We start from the raw sequence: 24,135 nt of genomic DNA, 5'->3' as shown, positions 1-24,135 counted from the left end.
GAGCTGTTAACTTCAAGGACAGCAGTTCAAAGCTACCAGTTAGTTGCTCCTTGGGAGAAAAGATGAGGCTTTCTGCTCCTGTAAAGATTTACCTATACAAGGCCACTATGAGTCAGAATCTACTCAACAGCATACAACTACCACCACCACCAAATCCTACCTTTACACAGGAGAGACATGAAGCCCAGAGTCAAGGAAACACAGCTAGATGGTGAGAAAAGTTAAGACTACAGCCCAGTCTCTTAATACTTTACACCAAGCTTTCCCCAAATTCCAAAAGCATTTGCTGAATTACATAATTTTATTATTCAACTTGTGTAAAATTTGTTCATCTTTCCAGTGAGAAGATAGGATACTGTCAGTGAAAGCAGAGGAAGAAGCAGGAATACTAAGATGGAAATTTACCAGATCATTGTCTAGGTGTGTTCTCTATCTGTGTTTCAATCTATCTACTTACCTGTGGTACTTGAGAGATCTCTCAGAAGAAAGGCCTGATGATCCACTTCCAAAAACTAAGCATTGAAAACCCTATGGAGAAACGTTCTATTCTAACACACATGGGATAACCATGAGTCAGAATCAACTCAATGGCAACTGGTTTTGTTTGGTTTAAACATATAAAATGGGGAGCTGGAAAGTAGATCTTTAAAGTGAAAGTCACATAGCTTTCCTTTTCCCTTTTATTGGTTTTCTCTCTTAAGGCTAATGAAACGCCCTAACCAAATCCACTTCCAATGGGTCAATTCCAACTCAGGGACTTTAAAGGACAACATAGAAATGCTCCTAAGTGTTTCCAAGATTGTGATTTTTTACAGGAGCAGACAGCCTCATCTTTCTTCCATGGAGCAAGCTGGTGGCTTTGCACCACTGACTGTGTGGTTAGCAGTACAGTGCTTATCCCACAATGTCACCAGGGCTACTTAGTAATCTCAAAATTATAGCAATCATATATGCTTTAATTCCGTTTCCTTCATGGTTTAGTAGCAGGTCTTCTCCTAAAAGCTTTGTTTACTAGTAATCACATTATTATACCAACAATTCTTGGGGTTTCTTCAATACTACAGATTTTTTTTTTTTTTTAATATGCCAAATGCATAGATATTAGTACAATGCAGCCAAAAAGATAATGGAAAGCTTTTAATAAAACTATTACAGGTGTTTCTCAATTTATGCGAGCATGCCTTTCCAGAAGTTCTTAACAGTGTTTTGCAGAAAGCAGAAAATGCACCTTTTACTTCACCATCACAGGTTATTGGAAAGGACTGTAACTTCTCATATATCATTTACTCACAAAGACTGACACCTAAAATGCTTTTCAATATTCAAGTAGGAAAAAAAAAAGGTCATTGTGACTGACTAAAGATGTTTTGATTAGAATCCAAAATGAAAATTATAAATGATATTTTGCTTACCAACCGGTCTTGTTTTCCCTGTCACTTTTCATTAATAATCACAATGAAATAAATAGGGGAATAATACCCAACACTGACCCATCAGAATTTGAAGTCTACAGTACTTGTGGGGTAAAAGAACAACAAAAATGTAGCTCCCCTTTCTGCCCTCCCCAGACATGATCGTCAATTGGTCCGCAAGGACTACGTTCTATATCCTACAGGAGTTCTGGTGTGATGCTGTAGGATAAGCACTGGACCGCAAGGTCAGCAGTTCAAACTCAGAAATGCTATACATGGTCCTATGAGTCAGAACTGACTTGAGGGTACTTAACAACAACGCTGGAGAGTAGCAACTGGGATCATAAAGCTCACGAATGAGCCATCTAAGGTTTGACTATCCAGAGCAAAGAAAAGTGGTGAAATCTGAAGACACTTGGAAACAATTAGTCCAGTGGACTAGTAGACCACGCAAGCACCAGTCTCTATGGCCCTGACGCCAGAAGATCTAGATCGTGCTCAGCTAACATTACTAACTGCTCTGAAAGGGATCACATTATAAAGCCACAGAGTGAGAGAAAAATGTGGAAAACGTAAAATCAGAAGGGAAAAAAAAGACTAGGCTTACCGATGAAATTAAGAGTCTCAGATAGAGGCCTGAGGCTAAGGCTCTTGGTCTGGAACTGAACTTATCCTACTGGCTCAATTTTCAGCCAAGCAGTAGATAGGCATATGTTGTTGTCCCTGTTAAGTGCCATCGAGTCGGTTCCGACTCATAGTGACTATGTATGCAGGGGAGACAAAAACTGATCGGCTCTGACTCATATAGACCATGTGTATAAGGGGAACAAACACTAGTGAGGTATAGATACCATAGAATGGTCAACCATTCAAGATTAAAAGGGCATCATTTACCCACAGACAAAGGGTTGGGAAAGAAGAAGGAATAAACAAGAAATGGGAAAAGTGGGATAAATGATGTTACATTAAGGGGAATGCAACCATTGAGATGAAACAAAGCGTATGATTTGTTGAATATAAAACCGATGATCTACTCTGTAAACCTTCACTCAATTCACAAACTTGAAAAAAAAAAAAAAAAGATAGGTACTAGACCAAAGAAGACAGCTGCCTTGGAGTCAGAATAGAACTGTGCTCCATAGGTTATCAAGTGTTAATTTTTTGGAATTAGATCTACAGGCCTGCCTTATGAGGTACCTCTGGGTAGATCTGGTTTTATAAATTTTCAGTTGGCAGCCAAGCAGCCAAGTATATTAACTGTGTACAATACCTGAGGATTCCTAGGTCCAGACAAACTCCAGACAGTCCCCTTTAAACACCAGAAGATTCTACTTTCCTAAATCACGCTAGCAATTTACACAGAGTAAATAAATGCACACTAGTTAAAGGCTGCATACACCTTGGTAGAATATCTGCATATTCATTTGGTAAAGTGTAGTGTAAAGCATGATTTAACTGATCAGGCATGACAGGATGGGAGTCAAATATGGAACAAAGCTAGGCTGAACATAGACCTCCCTCTCTCCCCACCCCCACCCCCACCCCCCCGCCAGAGTTCTGCCTTGGCTGCCAGGCCTTGGCTTCCCAAGAGAAGCCTAACACATTCAGCACAACTGATCCATAAAACCTTGAGCTGAGCACAGAGGAACAAAATGACTCCATCCTTCCCCAAGTCATCACTGAGGTTGCTGAAACGAGAGTCATGGTATGACACTGTGGGTTGATGCGCTGGACTGCAAAGTTGGTTTGAACAGCAAGGTAAGCGGTTCAAACTCACCAACCACTCCTTTGTTGTTGTTGTTGTTGTTATGTGCCGTAGAGTGGGTTCCAACTCATAGAGACCCTGTACAGGGTTTCCAAGGCTGTAAATCTTTACAGGAGCCTCATCTTTCTCCCACGAAACAGCTGGTAGTTTCGAACTGCTGACCTTGCAGTTCGCAGCCCATTGGAAACCCTATAATAGGGCCACTATGGGTTGAAACTGACTCGATGGCACTTAACAATTCCCCTGTCCATCACTGAAGCTACTGACTGACTGTGTGACTTATAACTCTCTTTTAGACTCTGCCTTGATTTCTGTGCAAGGCACAATTTAAGAAAGACTAGGATGCTGATGCTAACCAGAACCTCAAATATAGTTACTGTAGTTAAGTGACATTAGACATACGAAGAGTTTTTGTGCAAATACCATGCTTGGAAACTTGTTACTAAAACTTGACAGACTAGAGCTTGGGAATGGTGTGATTGATGACATTCATTTTAAGAAGACATTTCATTCAAAAGCTATGTATTAAAATAGATGTTCTAGAGGGTTTATACTTTATAAGTTCTCTAGTAAACAAGTGCACTTCTGAATAATGGAAGAGTAATACAAAGTCAGTATAATCTTAAGTAGTACACGGCATCCTACTTCTTTTTGAAAACTGACCCTTTATTTCCAACTAATTCCATTGGGTTATTTGTCTCACAATCAATTTAAAATTTACCATAAAATTCCCTGTGATTAAGTGCTTAGCTGCTAACCAAAGATATGTAGTTCAAACCCCTGAGACACTAGGCATGAGAAAGATGTATTCAAGCCTGATTCCATAAAGATTTACAACCTTGTAAACCCTATAGAGCAGGTCTACTCTTCCCTGTAGGTTCTCCATTGCTGTTGTTAAATGCCACCGAGTCGGTTCTGACTCACAGTAACCCTCCCTGTATAGGGTTTCCAAGGAGGGGCTTGTGAGCTTCAGCCACCGACACTGAGGTTCAACACGACCTTGCGGTCCAGTGCATTAAACCAGAGTTGGAATTAATGGGATAGCACTGGGTTTGGCTGTGAATATGATAATATTTAGCGTTAGTTGTCCTACCAAGCAGGGGTTCTTTGTGGAAGACACAGTTCAATATGGAACTGGTGCTTTGTAATAAAGATTGTCAGATTTCAGGTCTCTGGGCTCCTAACTTGTCTGCCTTTGAGTAGCTAAAGACTTAATGTACTCAAAGTGGCCCTCCCATGCTTGCTTCCTGCAACCAGCTTGATTTCTTTCATGCTATCAGTTCACATCATATGTTTGCTTGGACAAGAAATAATATCGTATGTACACAGTGCTGGTGAGCAGCAGCTAACCATGTGTGCCTTATGTAGAACTGGTTGGCTTTTTGCATTCTGAAAAGTTATATTCAGTTTCTCACAAAATTGACGCAAGCCATGGAAAGTAACCCTTGTTTGGTGTATGTTACTCAAATGAAATAAGACACACTAAATGTTTTCAGTCATCTCTTTCAATTCGAGCTACTTAAAAAGTTGTCCATCAAGGTGGGTTTTGAGAAGACACCTACACGACAACACATAAACTGTGCGGATGTGCATGGGAGTCCCTGAAGAGCTGGGGTGCTAGCGGCCCACTGAGACAAAAGAGCATGTGAAACTGCCTCTCTGCTGTTCTGGAGGTAGTTCCATATTATTTTTTTTGCTATGAAATACATGGTTTTAAAGTACATTTCAAATGTTTTTATGAAAATATTTGGTGAATATTAATTTTTTTTTTATTTCACTTCATAAGCTGAGCTAAAGTCTCACATTTCAAGTAAAACCTCAAAGTGACAGGCAAATGTTTTCCTCTTAGAGCATTTTGAAAATAACTGGTTATATTCATATGCACACAGTTCAAAACTGGGAAAGGTTGTATCTTTGGTAGAAACTAGAAATCCAGAAAGAACACACACCACAGTCATTTTATTTAGCCTGTATCTGAATTTCTCCACAAGAAAAGCAGATTAATTATGGGAGTCTTCTACATAAGGGAAAAGGTGCCAAAGGAAACAATAGATGGTGTCTACAGAGTCCTGGTATAGCACTATGGGTTAACATGCTGGACTGTAAAGTTGGATTGAACCGCAAGGTTGGTGGTTCAAGTTCAGTAGCCGCTCCTTGGAAAATCCGAGAGAGGGTCATTATGGTCAGAACCAACTCCTTGACAGCACTTAACAACAACAACACAGAGTCCTGGTGTGGCACTGCAGGATAATGCACTGGAACTTAAGGTTGGTTTGAACTGCAAAGTGGTGGGTTCAAACTCCCCAGCTATTCCTCAGAAACACTATACACGGTCACAATAAGTCAGAACTGACTCGACCACACTTCCTCAACAACAAGAACAACAACACCAGAGCAATGTAAAGTTCCCCAGGCAAAAGTGGTTAATTATTCAGACACACCAAGTATGCCAAGTGTCACATAACGGAAATAGCCGTATTTCTAATGTCCAGGTACTAAGATGCTATAAAAGTGCCTCAAATATAGATGCAGCCCAAAAGCTTACCTATGAAGTGAACATATATGTGTATGTGTTGAGTGTATAATTGCTCAAGTTACTTTTCAATTATAAGCAATTATCAAATGAGTAGTATGGGTCTTGTGTAACTCACAGCATTACATAACCATCCCCCTTGTTGGGTATCCTGACCTAGTTTGTCTTCCATCAGGCTTTGCTAGATGCACAGCAATCACACCCATGAACCGAATTCTCCAAACTTTCTTTGCAGAGGACTAAACGAGGAAAAAATTAGTCAAATGTATTTGAGAACAGGAAAAGGGCTGGGTATGCGTATACATAGTCATGTGTTCTTGGACATGACTTTTTAAAACTGCCTGGACAGTGAGTCCTCTTCCTGCAGTAATATATAGAAGTAGACAAAGGGAACGAGACTATGGGAGGAAGTAATGTTGGAAGCAGGGGGGCAGGGCAAAGGTGGGGGGAGTGATGTATGTCAGGGAAAACTCTACAAACTGCCTGACTATGTCAAGTGACAAATTATACACTATAAACACGTATGAGATGCAGACGTTGCCACGCAGATCCTGTCCTTCGTCCTTCCTCAGACTGAAGGAGCAGAACCAAAAAAAAAAAAGATGTCTATGGCGACAGAAACATGGGTGGCTCCGATTCCTCCCAGTTCAGAATGGATGCTTGACAGGCTAATTTTCTCCCCTGGGTATCTGAATTTCTCATATCTGAAAGTCTCTTTTAGCTTCTTGCACTTGGGGGGAAAAAGCTGTAAAATGTCATTCTAGACACAAGCAGAAGTGAAATCCAAACCTTTCCATCATTCAGAGCAAAGCCCTGCACTGAGGCAGAGCCCCGCCGAGCGCTCTCTTGGGAGTATCACTTGCAAGCTTGCTTCCTCTTGCTGAACCATTTTGATTTTGATTGCAGGGAGAAAGTCTCATTCCCTTTCTATCTAGGGTATGACTCTGGATATGGGCATTGCTAGCTATATAAACAACCTCATCTCTTTTGTCTTCAAAATGTCAGTGAGTCCTATGTAGAGAGGGTGAGAATGGTGCAGCCATACAGCAAAGTACCCATTGATATAACCCTTAGGAAAATCAATTCATCAATATGCATTCAAGCACATTAAAAATGTTTGTTGTATCCTAATAAAAAGAGGTAAGTATACACCAGTATTCACTGCAACATTATTCAACATAGTTAAAAGGTGGAAACAACCTAAATGTCCATCAACAGATGAATGGATAAATATATTTTTAAAATGTGGTATATACATATGATTACTAAATCAAGTCCTTACACAAGCCTCCATGTGGATGAACCTTAAATACAATTGCAAAATGAAGTAAATTTGTTACAGAAAAGACAAAAATATATGAATACCTAGAATAGGCAAGTGTACAGACAGTACACACGAATTTATTAGTGGTTATTAAGGGCAAAAGGGAACCCGGGTGGCACAGTAGTTTAAGTGCTGGGCTGTTAACTGCAGGGTTGGGAGTTCAAATCTATTAGCCACTCACTGAAACCATATACAGGGTAGCTATGAGTTGGAAAAAGAGAGCCCGGGTGTGCGCTGTAGGATAAGCACTGGACTACTAACCGCAACATCTACAGTTCAAGCCTACCATCTGCTCCTTGGAAACCCTATACAGGGTTGCTATGTGTCAGACTCAATGGCACTTAACAACAACTACTAAAGGTTGGTGGTTCAAACCTACTAGCCACTCCTTGGAAACACTATATTGGGCTGCCATGAGTCAGAAGCAACTCCACAACGCTTAACAAATGAGTCAGAACTGACTCGATGGCACTTGACAACAGGAGTAAGGACTGAAGTGGAACTAAGGACTAAGGATGTCCCCACCTAACAAAAGGGTATCATTCAAGTTACCATCCTTAATTTTCCTTGGAGGCATGGTCTGAGTCCAATATTTAGGAATTCTTTGGCAAAGTTCCCTCTGTTGCTCAGGATCCTGCATCTAACTTATCTCTATCTGACCTCCAGCTTGAAGGACATGTGACACTTGACCTGTGATTTGGGTTCCTCAGTTCCAGAGACTATGGAGTTGAGAAGAATCCTCCAGAATGACCTCTGAACTATGGATTTGGGACTTTTCAGCTGCCTCAACAACCTCATGAGTTTTGTGAAACATTGTCGCGTATTTCGGAACCCTGGAATAGGAGAGTGGGGATGGAATGGTGATTGATACCAGGGATTATGGAGTGGTAAAACATGGGAAAAGTCCGACAGCCAGCTTCATGCTAAATAATAAAAACATTCATGCAGAGGGGAAAGTGAAACTCATTGCTTAGGGGGACACAGAGCTTCTGTTAAGGGTCTCAGAAAAATTTGGAAGTAGAGAAATGATACCAGTTGAACAACATGATAAACGTAATTAATGTCACTGAACTGTATATGTGAAAAACATTGAAATGATAAATAATGTTACATATATAATTACCATAATTTTTTTAAATGGTGATTCTTTAACTCAGCAATTTGGTTTTGTAAGGATGGATCCTAGCACAATAACCCCAAATTAATACAACAAAAAAGTTAATGTGCAAAAATACACTAAGCAGTGTTTTTTATATTTACTTAGAAAGTTGATAACAATCTTCAGTATCCATCATTGGGTGAATTCAAGTTTTGATATGCCCATCAGGAGTCCTGGTGTGGCACTGTGGGCTAATGCATCAGACTGCAAAGCCGTTTTGAACTTTGGGTAAAGTCAATGGTTCAAGCTCACTAGCTGCTCCTTGGAAACCCTATACAAGATCGCTATGGGTCGGAATCAACTCGATGGCACTTAACAACAACATTTAATGAATTATTATATATTTATGAATCAGAAATGTGTATGCTTTAATGTTAAGATTTTTAAATGTGAAAGCAATATTCAAAAGTGTGTCCAACACATGGGTTGAGATCAGCCATGTTGCATAGACACTCGATGACCTTGAGATGAGCGAGAAAAGAGGAAGGGCTGGCAGATTTGAAGTTCACGGAGATGTGTCAACTCCTGAACCCAAGGACACTGACCTAGTCACTGGGGGCTAGAGTTAACAGAGAAGTGTCCAGCTGGTATGAAGAGGGGGGAGATGTGCAAAAACTCCCAAACTTGAGGACAGTATCCATTTGACCTAGCACAGATGTCTTGCTGACCAGAATTTGACCAGATGTTGATAAAGAAGTATGATACAGGGAGCAAGTGTCAATTACAACAACCTTAGCAACTGGACCTTTGCTTATGAATAAAGCTGCCCAAAATTCCATCAGAAAAGGAAGGATTCTTCATATCACGGATCAAGTGTGCATCCTCAGTACACTGGGCTAATAGGGACAGGCAATTTAGACTTCGGCTATCAAAATTGGGGCAGTATAGAGGCACATATTGGCTGGCTTACAAGCTGTCATGAGGGTGCTTAATGTCAGAATGAAGGGAGTAAGATAGAAACCCCACTGAAGAGCTGTCTTTTTGTCCAGATGAGTCTGGTGATGCGGGTGGGGGTGGAGGATTTTATGATTCAATTATGAATAACTGTCATCAGATCTAATGGCGATTGTCACAACTGTAAATGTAGATGAGGTGTAACTAAAAGGGGGAGCAGATAATCTCATTTCAGGCACAGAGGACCCTAGGACCATCAAGAGGGACGAGCATGAGATGAGAGAGGGATCCTAACCAGAAAAACGGCGACAACAGAGATGGTGGCAGAGGCGATGGCATAAAGAGACAGAGCAACAAAGGACTATAGGTTCATGGACTGAGAAAGGCAGTGTGCCTGCAGACAGGAGACTAGCTTGCAAAATATGTCCTTTGGACATTTAAATGAATATATATTTTCAATGTGTATGTGTACATCCACAAACAAACAAAAAAAGGTAAATACTGTTAGCTGATGGTGCATTGAGAGGACTGTAATCATTGCAATGATTTGCTGAGTATAAAACTAATGAGTTGCCCGGTAAACCTTCACTCATTCAGTTCACCATGAAAGCTTTACAAGAAGTGTGTGTGACAGATGATCTCAAGTTTTTTAATGCATATTCGAAAAGAAAGAAGTAAACAAACATATGAGGTGGTTATTGCAATTGTGGGATTATAAAGTTTTCTTTTACTTTATTTTGTTATTTTGAACTCTCAAATATCCTAAAATAGACACATGTTATTATTATCTGATAATAAAAAGCATATTGAAGATGTGAAGGATTGAAGGAAAAAACATAATAAAATATAATCAGATAGGCTGAAAAGAGATTAAAAAAAAAGAGATCAACAACAAAGTCAATTTCTAGAACTATATTTTCCAGATGTCTACACCAAACTTAATTTTAAAGTGACATATACCTGACTGGAAAATTATACTAGCCAAATTTAAATAGGTATCAAAGCCCTATCAATATGTTCCATGAATTTACCAATATTCAATAAATATGTACGGTACACTTACTCTTTGTCAATCACTAGGGAGCCAACTGTGGACAAAACAGATGGGATCTGGGCACTTAAGAAGCTCACAGAATTGTTGTTGATGGTAAGTACCCTCGAGTCGATTCTGAATAATAGCGACCCAAGTAGAGCGTTTCCAAGGAGCAGCTGGTGGTTGGAACCACTGACGTCATGGTTAGCTGTCCAGTGCTTATCCTACAACACCATACCAGAACTCTGTGGGGCTGAAAATAATAGTTTGTATACATCCACCCAGCTGAAGCTGAACCATATGACACATGGGGGCTTCAAAAATTTGTAGAGAATATATACAGTTTTAACAGAGAGTATTTCTATATGTGCATTTATCTTTGCTGCAAATACATCCATGAATATGGGAGAGTCCTGGTGTGGCACCGTAACATAAGCACTTTACCTTCAAGGTTGGTTTGAATCAGAAGGTCAGAGGTTCAAACTCACCAGCAGCTCCTAGGAAACCCTATAGAGGGTGGCTATGACTTGAAACTGACTTGACAGCACTTAACAACAACAACAACAACAGGGGCCAAAGTTATAAAAATCGTTGAGATAAAAAAGAGAGAAGAAAATTGAAGATGTATAAACAATTAGCCCAAAGGACTAATGAACCATGGAAACATCAGTCCCACAACGTTAAGGCCAGAAAAACTAGGTTGTACCAGGCAACCACTGGAGTCCTGGATTGTCTCTGTGGGTTAATGCACTAGAATGCAAGGTTGGTCTGAACCACAAGATCTGTGGTTCAAGCTCACCAGCCACTCCTTGGAAATCCTATACAAGGTTGCTATGCGTCAGAACCCACTCAACGGCACTTAACAACAGCAACCCACTACAAAGTGCTCTGAAAGGGATCAAATTCAAAGTTGCTAGATAGAGTGGGAAAAATTATGGAACAAAAGTCTAAATCATTGATTGCCCAGTGAAACAGATTTCTTGTGGAGCCCTTTTAGTAGTGTATAGGACCTTTGGTGGAATCCTGAGCCCCATCTAGAACCTTCCAAGGTAGGACAGTCCCACTAGAAAGAAATGCAGACCAGTTTGGAGTGGCTAGAAGAATAGAAGATAATTCCTGAAAGAAAGACCAGTAGGCAAAAACTAAAATGGCAGACAGTTTGATTATTACAAGCACAAGCAAACTGTTCACCAGCAAGCCATCAAGTCCTTTCAGGACAACCCCCATCCTCTCCAAGACTGAAACTCAAAGGGGAACACATGAGCAGGCATTAAGCTCACTGTCAACTGCATTGGTCTACATGTGAATGGAAGTGGGGGAAAGTCAGTAATGAGGATATGGGCTGAGTTCAACCATGTTCCATAGACTCCTGTTGACCTTGAGATGAGAAAGAGAAGAGGAAGGGCTAGTTGGTCCAAAGTTTGGGGAGACTTGGGAACTCCTGAGCCCATGGACATTGGCCTAGACATGGAGGGCTAGAGCTGAAAGTGAAGCATCCAACTGATATGAAGTGAGGGCAGATGCACAAGAATGCCCAAACTTGTAGATAACACCAATTTGACATAGTTTCGAAGGCTGGATGATCAGAGCTCAACTAGAGAAAGAAAATTTGATAAAGAAAACAAGTGTAAATTGCTACAATTTGATGAACTTGACCTATATTTATGGATGTAGTAGCTCAAAATACCAACTGAGAGGGAAGGAGTTTTCACATTAAGGATCAAACTTATCCCCTCAGTATACAGGTTGATGATCAGAGCTCAACTAGAGAAAGAAAAGGAAATCTGATAAAGGAAACAAGTGTAAATTGCTACAATTTGATGAACTTGACCTATACTTATGGATATAATAGCTCACAGTATCAATTGACAGGGAAGGAGTTGTCACATCAAGGATCAAACCTATGCCTTCAGCAGACATTGGCTACCTATAATGGGGGGTAGGGCTACAAAAGCATGAAGTGGCTGGTTTATGAGTTTTCAGGAAGAGTTCAGGGGCGGGAGGAAAGAGGGGGGAAATCCCCACTGAATTGCTTTCATCTTATCTAGATGGTTCCAGTGAAAGGAGATGGGAATAGGATTAATTTGATTCAATAGTGTGTGATTGTTATCATGACTAATTGTCACAACTGTAAAGGTTTTTGTCACAACTTTAAGTTTTGTAACATAAAGGGGGGAGTAGTTACTTACATTCCAGGAACAGAGGACCCTAGGGCTATAAAGGGAGAAGAGCACTAGTGGAATGTGGGACCCTATCCAGAAAAGCAGTAACACCAGAGATGGAGGCAGAGATGATGACAAGGAGACATAGAGCAGCTGAGGACTCTAGTCTCACAGAAAGAGAAAAGCTGTGTGCTGTCGGTCAGGAGGCAGGCTTGCAGAATGTGCCCTTGGGTTGTTTAAATGATTATATATTCCTGAATGTTTTTGTTTACATCAAAGGGGGAAAAAAAAAGAGGGAATTGAAGTTAATACTGTTGAATGTAATGCATGGAGGGGACTGTCATAATTGCAATGAAACAAAATACAATAGGATAAGTACAAAACCAATGTTCTCCCATGTAAACTATCACTCAATTCACAATAAAAGCTTCAAAAGCAAAAAATCAAAACAAAACAAAACAAAAAAAACCCCTCTAAATTAGAAAAAAGTCCAGGCTGACTGGTCAGATATAGCTGGTAAAATCCCCGAAACTGTGGTCCTTAGTCACCCTTCAAGTCTGGAAATGACCCATGGCTTAGTTTTCAGCCAAACATCAGACAGGTGTATAAGAAGAACAATAACTCTACACCTTAGAATAACCAACCATTTGAGATTGAATTTTACCCAAGGACAATTTCACAAGGGTTAGAAAAGAAAGAGAAACGGAAACAGAAAAGACAGGGAGAAAGTGAAGCAAAATGTGTATAAACTGTTGAATGGAAAATTTAACCATTCAGTATTCAGTAAACCTTCACTCAATTCACACACACACAAATGGTAAAAAAAAAAAAAAAAAAGATTGTGTAAAACTTCCATTAACTTTTAATTCCCACACTTTGAAGTCCCATTGAAATTTTTGGAACCCCAACTATAACAAAATCTCTATCATTCCATCCTTTAAAATGAAAATTTGGTTATGTCATCACATTTTACTGCTTCTTTCCAAAGACTACTTTCTGAAGTTTAAGGGAACTTTGGAGCAGCAGCTAAAAATCCCTAACACCCTAGATGAGGTGGGAGCACCAAGGGCTCTGAAAGTCTAACTGCATGACGTGATTCCTTTATGAAAATGTATTTAATGACACTGGATTCCTGGTGTGGCAATGTGGGAAAAGTACTGGACGGTGAACCACACGATCAGCAGTTAGAACCCATCAGTTGCTTCTCAGAAACCCTATACAGGTTCTCTATGAGTCAGAACAGACTTGAAAGCACTTAACTACAACATCATCGAGCTTTTTGTTTTGAGGATTGAAGGAGACCACTGCCTGAGAAGCTTGCTCAGCACGATGATGCAAAGCAATCCTTTTTTATGTCTTTTTTTATGTTTACACATAAAATGAGCAAGAATCAAAGACAAAGATGTAAAAGTCAATACAATGAGGAGTCAGGAATATAGTGGGAGTAGTTGCTAATGGATATGAATTTTTGGGGGGTGATGAAATGGTCTAAAATTGTGAATATGGTTACCCAATTGGGAATATACTACTGAACTGTACACTTTAAACAGGTGAATTACATGGTATGTGAGTTATATCTCCGTACAGCTAAAATAGAAAAAGGAAGACAAGTCAATGAAATACTTTTAATAGTATTCCCAGATGTGCAAACTGTGAATCTTGTCATCAATATGATAATACAACAATCTCCATCAGGAAATATATTTTCAGTTCAAAGTCACTACCATGGTATGACTCTTTCAAGATTTCCTTACTAATTTCTTTACAGGAAGAGTGAGCAAGCAGACAGGACAATCCCCCCACACACAAATCTTACAAGTCAACTTCTGAACTATTTTACTAATCTTTGTTGTTGTCTGTACAGGGTTTCCGAGGCTGTAAATCTTTACGGGAGCAGAACGCCACATCGTTCTCCTGCGGAACCGCTGGTATTTTCAAACTGCTAACCTTGCGGTTGGCAGCCCAACTAGTAGCCACTATGCTACCAGAGCTCTAATAGCTAATACCGTCACCAAAATATACACAAATGACACAAAGGGACAAGTGTATGATCCAAAAACAAGCAGAATCCTGCCTGACAGTTGATTTTTCACATTGATAACAAGTGAAATGGTTGTTACAACTTTTCAGGAAAACACACAATCATTTATCATATCCAAATTTTGGCCCCATTAACCTCATCAGGAAGGTGCAAAATAGGCAGATCGAAAAGTAGGGCATACCCCAAGAAAATGGCCAGGACAACTCTTCTTTCCCTTGCTCCCTTCCTTTCTCCTCCATTCACTGGACTAAGTGCTCATCATAGATGCCTATGGGAAAACCTATCATCTATTTATAGTCTCTCTTTTTCTGTGAAGCTGGAAACATTAGCTCCATTAATCTTAAAAAAGAAAATATGAAGGGGTTTGAAAAAGTTGAAAAAATAAAATAAAAAGATAGTGGAACTCTTCCAGGAGAGTTCCTTCATACTCGTTAAGAGTTTTGCTGCTTATAACATCTGTAAATAAATTACATATTCTTAAGTCCATTTTATTTTTGTTAAAATCATCACAGTACACAGAATACTTAGAGGTAATTGAGATTGTGCAATGGTCCCACAAATTCTATATTAGGAGGTTTCAAAGCGTGAGAAATGGAATTTTTCTATGAACTTTTTGAAGCTCACTCATATATGTGGATTTGATTTTCTATTTGGATTGCACTTTGTATGGGAAAATTGGCAACATTGCACAGTTTCGTGCAAGCGCACCCTTTAGCTACTCTGCCACCACTACTGATGGATCTCACTAACCAGTCCACACTTTCATTGGTCACTCTCAGAACCAGTAGCACACTAGATGGCCCAGAAAGAAAAGGGGGAAGTTCCCGGCCAAGATACAAGTGGTACACTATTAGTTCCTTCAGTTCCTCACCACATCTGTGGAGTTCTTGCTGATGATCAAAGTTTGGTGCTTTTTTCTCATTAGCACAGTCATTAAACAATAATGCAAATTCACACGCTGGGGCTGTTTTATCTCCTTTTAGCACAGCCGCTCATCAGAAACCCTATACAGGCTAGATAAGAGTCGGAACCCTCTTGAAGTCAGTTTAGAATAACAGCAAGCACAGTACTGATTGGGAGCAGTTCTTTCAGCCACCTTTAAGGTCCCCATTACTTCGTGGTTGTCATTACTGACTTGGGGAGTATTAAATTGCAGAAGTGAAAGTGGTCAGCTTAAATTCTTGTGAGTCAAAGCTGAGTTTATAAAATCACTGGGTAATACCTCAGTCAACAGTAATATTTCAATCAGTTAAATACTGTACCAACTCTCCCTGCTCAGTTACTGAAAGCACAAAGTCTGGATTAATATTTAATCTCAAATGATTCTAGAGTTGAAAAGAAATGTTCCATTGTAAGCATAGAAGACTGATAAGTAAACGCTACAGAACAAAAATAACAATCCCATACTTCAGTTCCATTTTCAGTAATGTAGAATTATTTGTTTTTAATGAATTCATTTCAAAATCCTTTGACACACATTTAAAACACGACATGCTTTTTTTTTTACTTTGTAGATAAAGGAAAAGCAGAATGTCTCCAGTGATTTAAAAGAAAATCATTTATTTCTCCAATTGTTGTTGCTGCTGTTAAGTGCCATGGAGTCAGTTTCAACTCATAGGTACACCATGTAGGATTTCTGAGACTGTAAAATCTAAGGGAGCAGAAAACCTCATCTCTCCCCAGCAGAATGGCTCAAATCGCCAACACTGTGATTTGCAGTGCAGTGCTTATCCTACAGAGCCATTGTGTTTCCCAATAATTACCCTTTAAACATTAGTTTCCAGGATCAGTTTCTTCTCCTGGAAAACATATAAAAAAAATTTTTTTTCCCTCTGAGACATTCGGTGTTAGATCTTTTCTTTAAAACGATACTTACAATCACATGCAGGCATTTGTGTTCCTTTGTCTGCTCTGAACACTCTGAATGATTATCTGAGCACCATTCTCTATTTCCTGAGAGGAGTCCAGGTTGTGCAGTGGTTACAGTACTTGGCTGCTAACCACAAAAGTCAATTTTTGAGCCTACCATCCACTCCTCTGGAGAAAGATGTGGCACTTTCCTTCTGTAAAGATTTCAGCCTTGGAAACCTTATGGGGAAGAATTCTATTCTATCCTATAGTATAGGGTCGCTATGAGTTGAAATCGAGTAAACAGCGATATGTTTTATTCTCTATTATTTGTTACATTATCATTTTTTCTTAATAATCCAGGTTGTAAAACTGTTTCAAAGTATTTCAGCTTAGGCCACACACAAATAAAACTATGTGTCTGATTCAGTTGACAAACCTATAGAAAGATCTACATTATTGTAATGTAATAGGAAGAGTGGTACTAATTAGTTGTTCATTAAGCTCCACCAATCCTCTGGGAAGTTCATGTTGAGGATCAAAGCTGGACCCTTTTTCTCATTTGTCCAGTGATTAAACAGCTATGCTCATCTGCCACTCTACTGCACCTTGACAGACACTACTGACCCTATGAGGTAAGCAAGACAGGTGTTTCTCACTCATTTTATACCTGAGAAAAATTTGACAGCAACACAGGTGACTTTCTGAAAAGGAAAAGGTCAAGCAACTTGCAAAGGCTAGGACATCTGTTTCCCTTGAGACACAGTTCTCAACCTCATTTGCACATTTGAATCACTTGGGGACCTCTAAAAATACACCAATGCCAGGATGCCAAATCCAACCAAATGCCATCCAGACCAATTAAATGTTTGGGGATGGTGTCTGGGCATCAGTATGTTTTTTTAAAATTACCCATGTGGTTCAAAGGCACTAAAGTTAACCAGTGTGTTATTATCTAAAATGCCATCATTAGCAAATACCACTTTTCTTTCTCTCAGTTCCTTTTCTTCAGTGGCTTTGCTTAGCCAATAGGACCATGGAAGGGACAGAGAATGACAGAGTGGCAGAGCTGTGGCAAATCATGGTCATATACTGAATGATGGACACAGCTAAACTAACCGTGTTCTTAGTTCTGACAAAAACAAAAGCAAAAAAAAAAAAAAAACAAAAACAACACAAAGTCTAATAAGAAACATGGTTCAATGAAATTCAAATGGAAATTACATCCACAAAAGCTAAAAAGACAAGTTCAACACATTTGTGTTTACACACATGGCCATATACACCATGGATTTTTTCTTATATTCTTCCTCCCAAAAAGAAGAAAAATTTGAAACAACTAACTATATATACATAGGTGTGGCGCTATGGGCTAATATGTCAGACTGCAAAGTCATTTGAACTGCAAGGTCGGTGGCTCAAGCTCACCAGCTGCTCCTTGGAAACCCCTATACAAGGTCACTATGGGTTGGAATCAACTTGACGTCACTTAACAACAACAACTATTGATAGCCATATGTGTCCCAAATGTCAGGAGTAAAACACTAAGGAAATTCTTTCCAACATCTGTGAGCCATTTTGTACAATACATCATTGCTTCGATGTATAGGCAATCCCCTAGTTACGAATGAGACTGGTTCCTAAGTGTGTCTTTAAGTTGAATTTGTCGGTAAGTTGTAACAGGTGCGTATAGTTCTTACTCAGCATTACATTAGTACAAGAAAAGGCTCAAAGCCTTGTCAATGATTTAAAAGCTGCATGTGCACCAAATGAAGGTGATGGTGATGAAGAGTTTGTTGTGAATATAGGTGTTGCACTGTAGATAAGCAAAAGGTTATTTGAACTGCTAAAGTGGTGGTTCAAATCCACCAGCCGGTCCTTGGAAATCATAGGGTCACTATGAGTCAGAACTGACTCTAAGTCACTTAATGACAATAAGAGGTTGGTTCCATCAATTCTTTCAAGTTGAGGGCAAATTTACATGACATTAAAGGGCCAATAGGAGATGTCTGTAAGTAGGAAGTTCAGACATCTGAAACCTGTCATAGCCCAAGAGCTCCCTGTATTCACCCTTAAAGAAAGAAACATCAGAGCAGAACAACCAAACATACAAATGCAGTAATCATTTTTCTCTCCTATTAAGCAAGATCTGAAACCCTCTAATTTTTTCCAGAAGGAATTTCACTCAATACTTTATTTCTGAGCACAGTTTACTTCGTTCTTTTAGGTAACCAAGACTTCATATACCAGAGGTAAGACTACAGGGAAAGCAAAAAGCCCTTCTCTGATGAGGCATTCAAGTACAAGAAACAGTTAAGTGTTATGTTGAAAAATTCAGTTTCAGTCTTACTAAGAGAATCACAAGTTAAAAACAACATTATTACATACACAATTCTGTAATAACAGAAATGACACTAATCTACAAGTGAATACAGAAAGACATGTAAGCTAACAGCTGAGGGAAGGCAAATGAGCATAAATTCACAAATATGTCTAATAGAGGATATTTCTGCATATGTATTTACATATGTTGCAAATATATCCATGAGTACAGTGAAGTATGGAGTCCCAGTGTGGTGCTGTAGGATGAACACTCAACCGCAAGTTTGGCAGTTTAAACTCATCAGCTGCTCCTTGGAAATCCTCTACAAGGGTCGCTGTGAATCAGAACTGACTCGGCCCCTTAACAACAACAATTGTGGTGAAGTACACCGGGAGCAAAATTATGAAACCTTCTTATCCAAATCCAAACAGTAAGAGAATGAGTTGCTAGGCTTGAGGGTCAGGACACACAGCATCATCCTCTAAGAGAATGTTTTACATTCTATTCTGATGAGTTAGTGACTGGGTCCTTAAAAGCTTGTTAGTAGCCTCAACCCTTCTGTAGCAAACACCAGTGAAGAAAACCAAAGACACATGGGAACAATTAGCCTAGGGGACTAAGAGACCATGTAAATCTCAGCTTCCATGACCCTAAGACCAGAACTAGATGGTGTCTGGCTACCACTACCAACAGCTCTGAAATGGGAGAAAAAATGTGGAACAAAACTCAAAATCACAAAAAGGACCAGGCTTACTGGTTGAATAGAGATTCAAGGAACTCCTGAGACTATGAACCTTAGTCACCCTCATTTATATCTGAACTGAACTCACCCCTGGGGCTCAACTTTCAACAAAACAACAGGTCTAAATGGTGACCAAAAACACTAGGGAAGTATGCATTCTTAGAACAATCAACGAATTGACATCAAAGGGCAGCATCTGTCCAGGGACAAAGTTCTGAAGGCAAGAAAGGTTAGGAAAGAAGGACTAATGAAATCGGGAAACACAGAGAGGCAGTGGGATGAGACCAGTTACGTGGAGATTGTAATCAATGGTGTGAAATAAAACATGTACAAATTGTTAAATACAAAACTGATCTGCTCTGTAAACCTTGACTAAAATCATAATACAAAGTTTAAAGTTAAAAAAGAATTCTTCAGGAAAGGGTTGTTGTTGTTACGTGCCATTGAGTCTGTTCCCATTCATAGTGACTATATATAGGATTTCTCAGGAGCAGCTGGAGGGTTTGAACCACCAACCTTGTGGTCAGCAGTCCAGTGCTTATCCTACAACGCCATTCCAGGACTACTCAGGAAAGGGTTGTTGTTGTTAAGTGCCGCTGAGTTGGTTCTGGTTCATAGCGACCCTGTATATATAGGGTTGCCTAGGAGAGGCTGGTAAGCTTGAACCACAGATCTTGCCATTCAAACAGACCTGGTGGTTCAAAGTGACCTTGTGGTCGAGTGCTTATCCTACAGCGCCACACCAGGTAAGGGTTGTTCTGTTGCTGTTGTTCTTGTTGTTAAGGTTCCAACTCATAGTGGATCTCTATATAGTGTTGCCGAAGAGCGGCTGGTGAGTTTGAACCACCAGTCCTGTGGTTCAAACAGACCTTGTGGTCAAGTGCTTATCCTAAAGCACCCCACCAAGAATCCCCTCAGGGAAAGGTTGTTGTTGTTGTTATGTGCCGTGGAGTCGGTTCCTACTCATAGCGACCCTGTACAGGGTTTCCGAGGCTGTAAATCTTTACGGGAGCAGAAAGCCTCATCTTTCTCCCATGGAACAGCTGGTAGTTTTGAACTGCTGACCTTGCGGTTCTCAGCCCGATTCGTAACCACTACGCTACCAGAGCTCCTTAGGGAAAGGTTGTTGTTGTTGTTGTAAAGTGCCGTCGAGTCGGTAAAGGTTAGGAAGATGAAAATGTTGCCTTCACAAGTATATAGATCTAGACTGAGGATATGTTGAGAAGCAATAGCTTTACATTTTGAAGTCTTACAATTTCCCAACACTACTAAAAGAAATCAAAAGAATATTTATATTCCCCCTTAATGATGTTGTTGTTGTTAAGTGCCATGGAGTCGGTTCCAACTCATAGTGACCCTGCACTGGGTTTCCGAGGCTGCAAATCTTTACAGGAGCAGAAAGCCTCATCTTTCTCCCGCGGAACAGCTGGTAGTTTCAAACTGCCGACCTTGAGGTTAGCAGTCTGATTCCTAACCACTACACTACCAGAGCTCCCCCTTAAAGATATGGGGCCTTAAAACTGCTCAGATATTAAAGGCAAAAACAAACATACAAAAAGCTAACAAACATACAACCTTCACACATAAAACTGCACATAAGAAAGACACTGGGTTGTGAAAAACTGCCCCCTCTTAATATAATAGCTTCAAAATGCAAATTCCAGGGAAGAGATTTTATTCATCTCAATCTAAAGGACATTAGCCAAAGGCAACTGATAGTTTTATAAATGCTCAACTTGAAGCTCTTTGTTAGTGAAACTCCATGCTATGAAACTATTGATGCTTACTCTCCCCTCCTCTTTTCCCCAAACTGATCTCTTTAAGCTCTGCCAAATAACTGGCTCTGAATGTGCTTGTTCTGTTTCTCTCTTTTGTTTTCTACAAAAGGGAAAAATTAATGGTCAAGTGGGTTTAATTTTGAAATTGGTACAAAGGCTTTAAACACACTGTACTGAGGAGAAAAAATGCAAATGGAGCACTCTTGAAAATGGTTGCACATTAAACACACATCTTATGACCCAGCCGTTGACTAAGACGAGTTCTTAAACTCTGTGAGGGTCAGAAGTTTAGTTTATTCAGCAAGAATAGCTCTATTAACAGCTACAGCTCCTTCTCCTCACCACAGTAAACATCCACACATTCCAAACCCTAAAGAATGTGAGGCAGTCAAGAGAAGATTGGAACTGCCAAAGGCTCTGCTACTGAGCCTGAAAACCATCTAAAACTACTTATCTGCTATAGAAATCTAAAACACACACCCACAGCAATGGCAGGTGACGGCTTATAAAAGCAGGTATGTGGGACTCAGTACATTCATTTTCAGAAAATGGAGTGGAATCCCTGTGGTAAACCTGCAAGTATATCACAGCCAAATAATAATAATAAATAAGAATACCTTAAAGTTATTTAAGCACAGAGTACCAGAATTCTATATCAACCCATGTACTGCAATACTTTGAAACACAGATTTTTCTAAGGAAGCCCATCATTAATAGTAGCCGAAGGTCGAGAGTCAAAATAAAGCACACTTGTAAGCAGAGCAAAGTGAAAAAGAACCCAAGTCTTACAGCTGTCTCAGTGTCTGTGGCTCATTTTACAACATCTACCACCCAGGGAGGTGACACTGCAGGAACTCAGCCCTATCCCACACGTGAATAAATAAAATCAGGACAAGGAATAAACTGACCGATGCTAAGTTATAGCTAAGAAATGGGAGGGCAGTGTTTCATTCAAATACTAGAAAAGCTTTCAAGTTTACTGAAAATCAACTTTATTCTTTCTAAATCCCTTCCTTTTCTTGGAAGTATGCACACAAACTAATGAACTGTGCCTTTATTAATGTCTTAGCTCTTTAGCTATACTTTTCGCACCCAACTACCAGTCTGAAGCACTTATCCACCTCCGCTTTAGGGAATACAACAATGCGAAATCCAAAAAGGGGTAACAGTAAGCCATTTCCCACTTGGAGCCCCATGCACTAGAGGGTGTCTGAAGAGGCAAGTCAGATGGAAAATGTAACTTTCAGCTCCTCCTTTCTCAGTTCCTTCCAATGTGGTTTCATGGAACTGTTTCAAATAGCTTCCCAAAATAGCCCAAAGTCCCAAATTCAAATTAAAGCACCATGAAGGGAAGGACAGAGACCCAAAACATTCTAAAGCCAAAAGCAAATTTAACTATCCCTTCCATCTGAGTAAACAAGAGGGTTCACATCTTGTCTACAGCTTTCATTTCCTTCCTCTGGCTACTTCCTGTGTAATTCAGTCCTTTAGTGTGTTTTACAGATGCTGTCTAAGAAGTTTTTAATTATGAAGTATATTATACTAACACAGATACTTAATGTAAAAGGTGGAATACAGAGATTTGTCTAAGAATTTTTGTTTCTCTGTCTTGATATTGGAGTCCTGGCACTGTGGGTTAATGCGCTGGACTGCAGGAGGGGTTGGAATGACAAGGTTGGCTGTTCAAGCTCACCAGCTGCTCCTTGGAAACCCCATGCAGGGTCGCTATGGGTTAGAACTGACTTTTCAGCACTTAACAACCACCACAACAACAAATCTTGAAACCGCATGAGCTGTTTTCTGACTTAAACAATGATAGGTGAAACTATCTTAATTTTTATTCTCTCTTTCATTCCCCAATTTCTCAGATCCTTAAACTATTTTTTCTCAACTACCACTTTCTCCCAAAATGCCTTGCAGACATTTCTATTCACCAAGATTTTCTTGCATGTATTTACCTTCTATTTTCAATCCTTAATTTTTCTCTCTCTTGATAAACACCTTTAAGTTACTTCAGTACATGTTCAGAGTCCCAGAACTCCACATCAACCACATACTGCAACAGTTTTGATTCTCAAGTCTCAGGCCCTTCTTGTCACTCGGATCCTTGCCCTCTCTCACTCCTCCTCCTCCTCCAAATAGCTATATCAAAGGCTTGTCATCTCTCGTATCCTGGGGACCACTAAATAGCTTGAAGGGAGAAAAATGTTTCCTCTTATGTTCTTATTTTACTCTGTTCCCCTGGTGTTCTTTAGTGTACCTTCTTCCTTATCTTCTCTACTCTCCTTGTTTCCCAAAATAGCAATCCAACTCTCTCCTTTGTCTTTAGTTTGCAATTATTCTTGACTTCTGTTAAAGACACTGGCCATCTGAAAGATGTTGTACCAATCGCAACTTGGACCATCATGTGCTGAGACGTGGCCAATCACAACTTGGACCACCATCAGTATGGAATACACTCTGATCTATTTCCAATAGCAATGATAAATTAATCCTGAACCACATGACTAATGGATTGCCAGATAGGTAAAGGGGCAGAAAAAGTGCTGTGTCTCCACAACACCTCTTAGGGAAATGATAAACCTCACTCAGCTTCTCACCATCCTTCATCTTAGCACTTAAAGTACTTTTAGGGACACCTGATTCAACCTGAATTTAAAAGCAGCTATGAACAAGAGGCTAAACATAGTTTTTATTTCTACAAAAATCCACTTTTCTTTTCTGACTGCCACAAAACAACTCCCCTCAAAAGTACACATCAGCACAATAAGGGTGAAGAGGGCATGGGGAAATAGATAAAAATAAATTGTATTTACCTTCTTCTGTTTCGTGCCACACGATCCCTTCCAAATTCACACTGGTCCCAGGTTCACAGGGCCCAAGACACTCTGGCTCTGTCACTACTCCAACTTCACATGTATTGACACCCACAGAACGAGTCCGAACCAAAAGCTGTTCAACCGGTGCTGCAATATTGGATGAAGATGGGGAAAAGTAGGAGGGTAGAATCTGAGGCGCGAGACTGCTGGAAATCGGTGGTGGTGGTGCTGGTACTGTAAACAGGGGGTCAACCTGAAAAACAGATAGGCTTACTGCAGTGGTGCTGCATTCTGTGGTGTCC

General features: G+C 39.9%; 1 protein-coding gene across 1 annotated transcript in view; it reads right to left on the bottom strand.

Moving 5' to 3' along the window:
• ZNF608 (zinc finger protein 608) overlaps window positions 1-24,135 on the bottom strand; it is a 156,441-nt gene that overhangs the window by 63,183 nt on the left and 69,123 nt on the right. Inside the window, exon 3 of the mRNA XM_006871626.1 lies at window positions 23,831-24,086. Within this exon, the coding sequence (XP_006871688.1) occupies window positions 23,831-24,086 (256 nt within the window). The remainder of the gene's footprint in view (window positions 1-23,830; window positions 24,087-24,135) is intronic.

This window comes from Chrysochloris asiatica, unplaced genomic scaffold (genome assembly GCF_000296735.1).
Source record: "Chrysochloris asiatica unplaced genomic scaffold, ChrAsi1.0 scaffold00171, whole genome shotgun sequence".
NCBI lineage: Eukaryota > Metazoa > Chordata > Mammalia > Afrosoricida > Chrysochloridae > Chrysochloris > Chrysochloris asiatica.
This window is presented reverse-complemented; position numbering and strand designations above follow the sequence as displayed.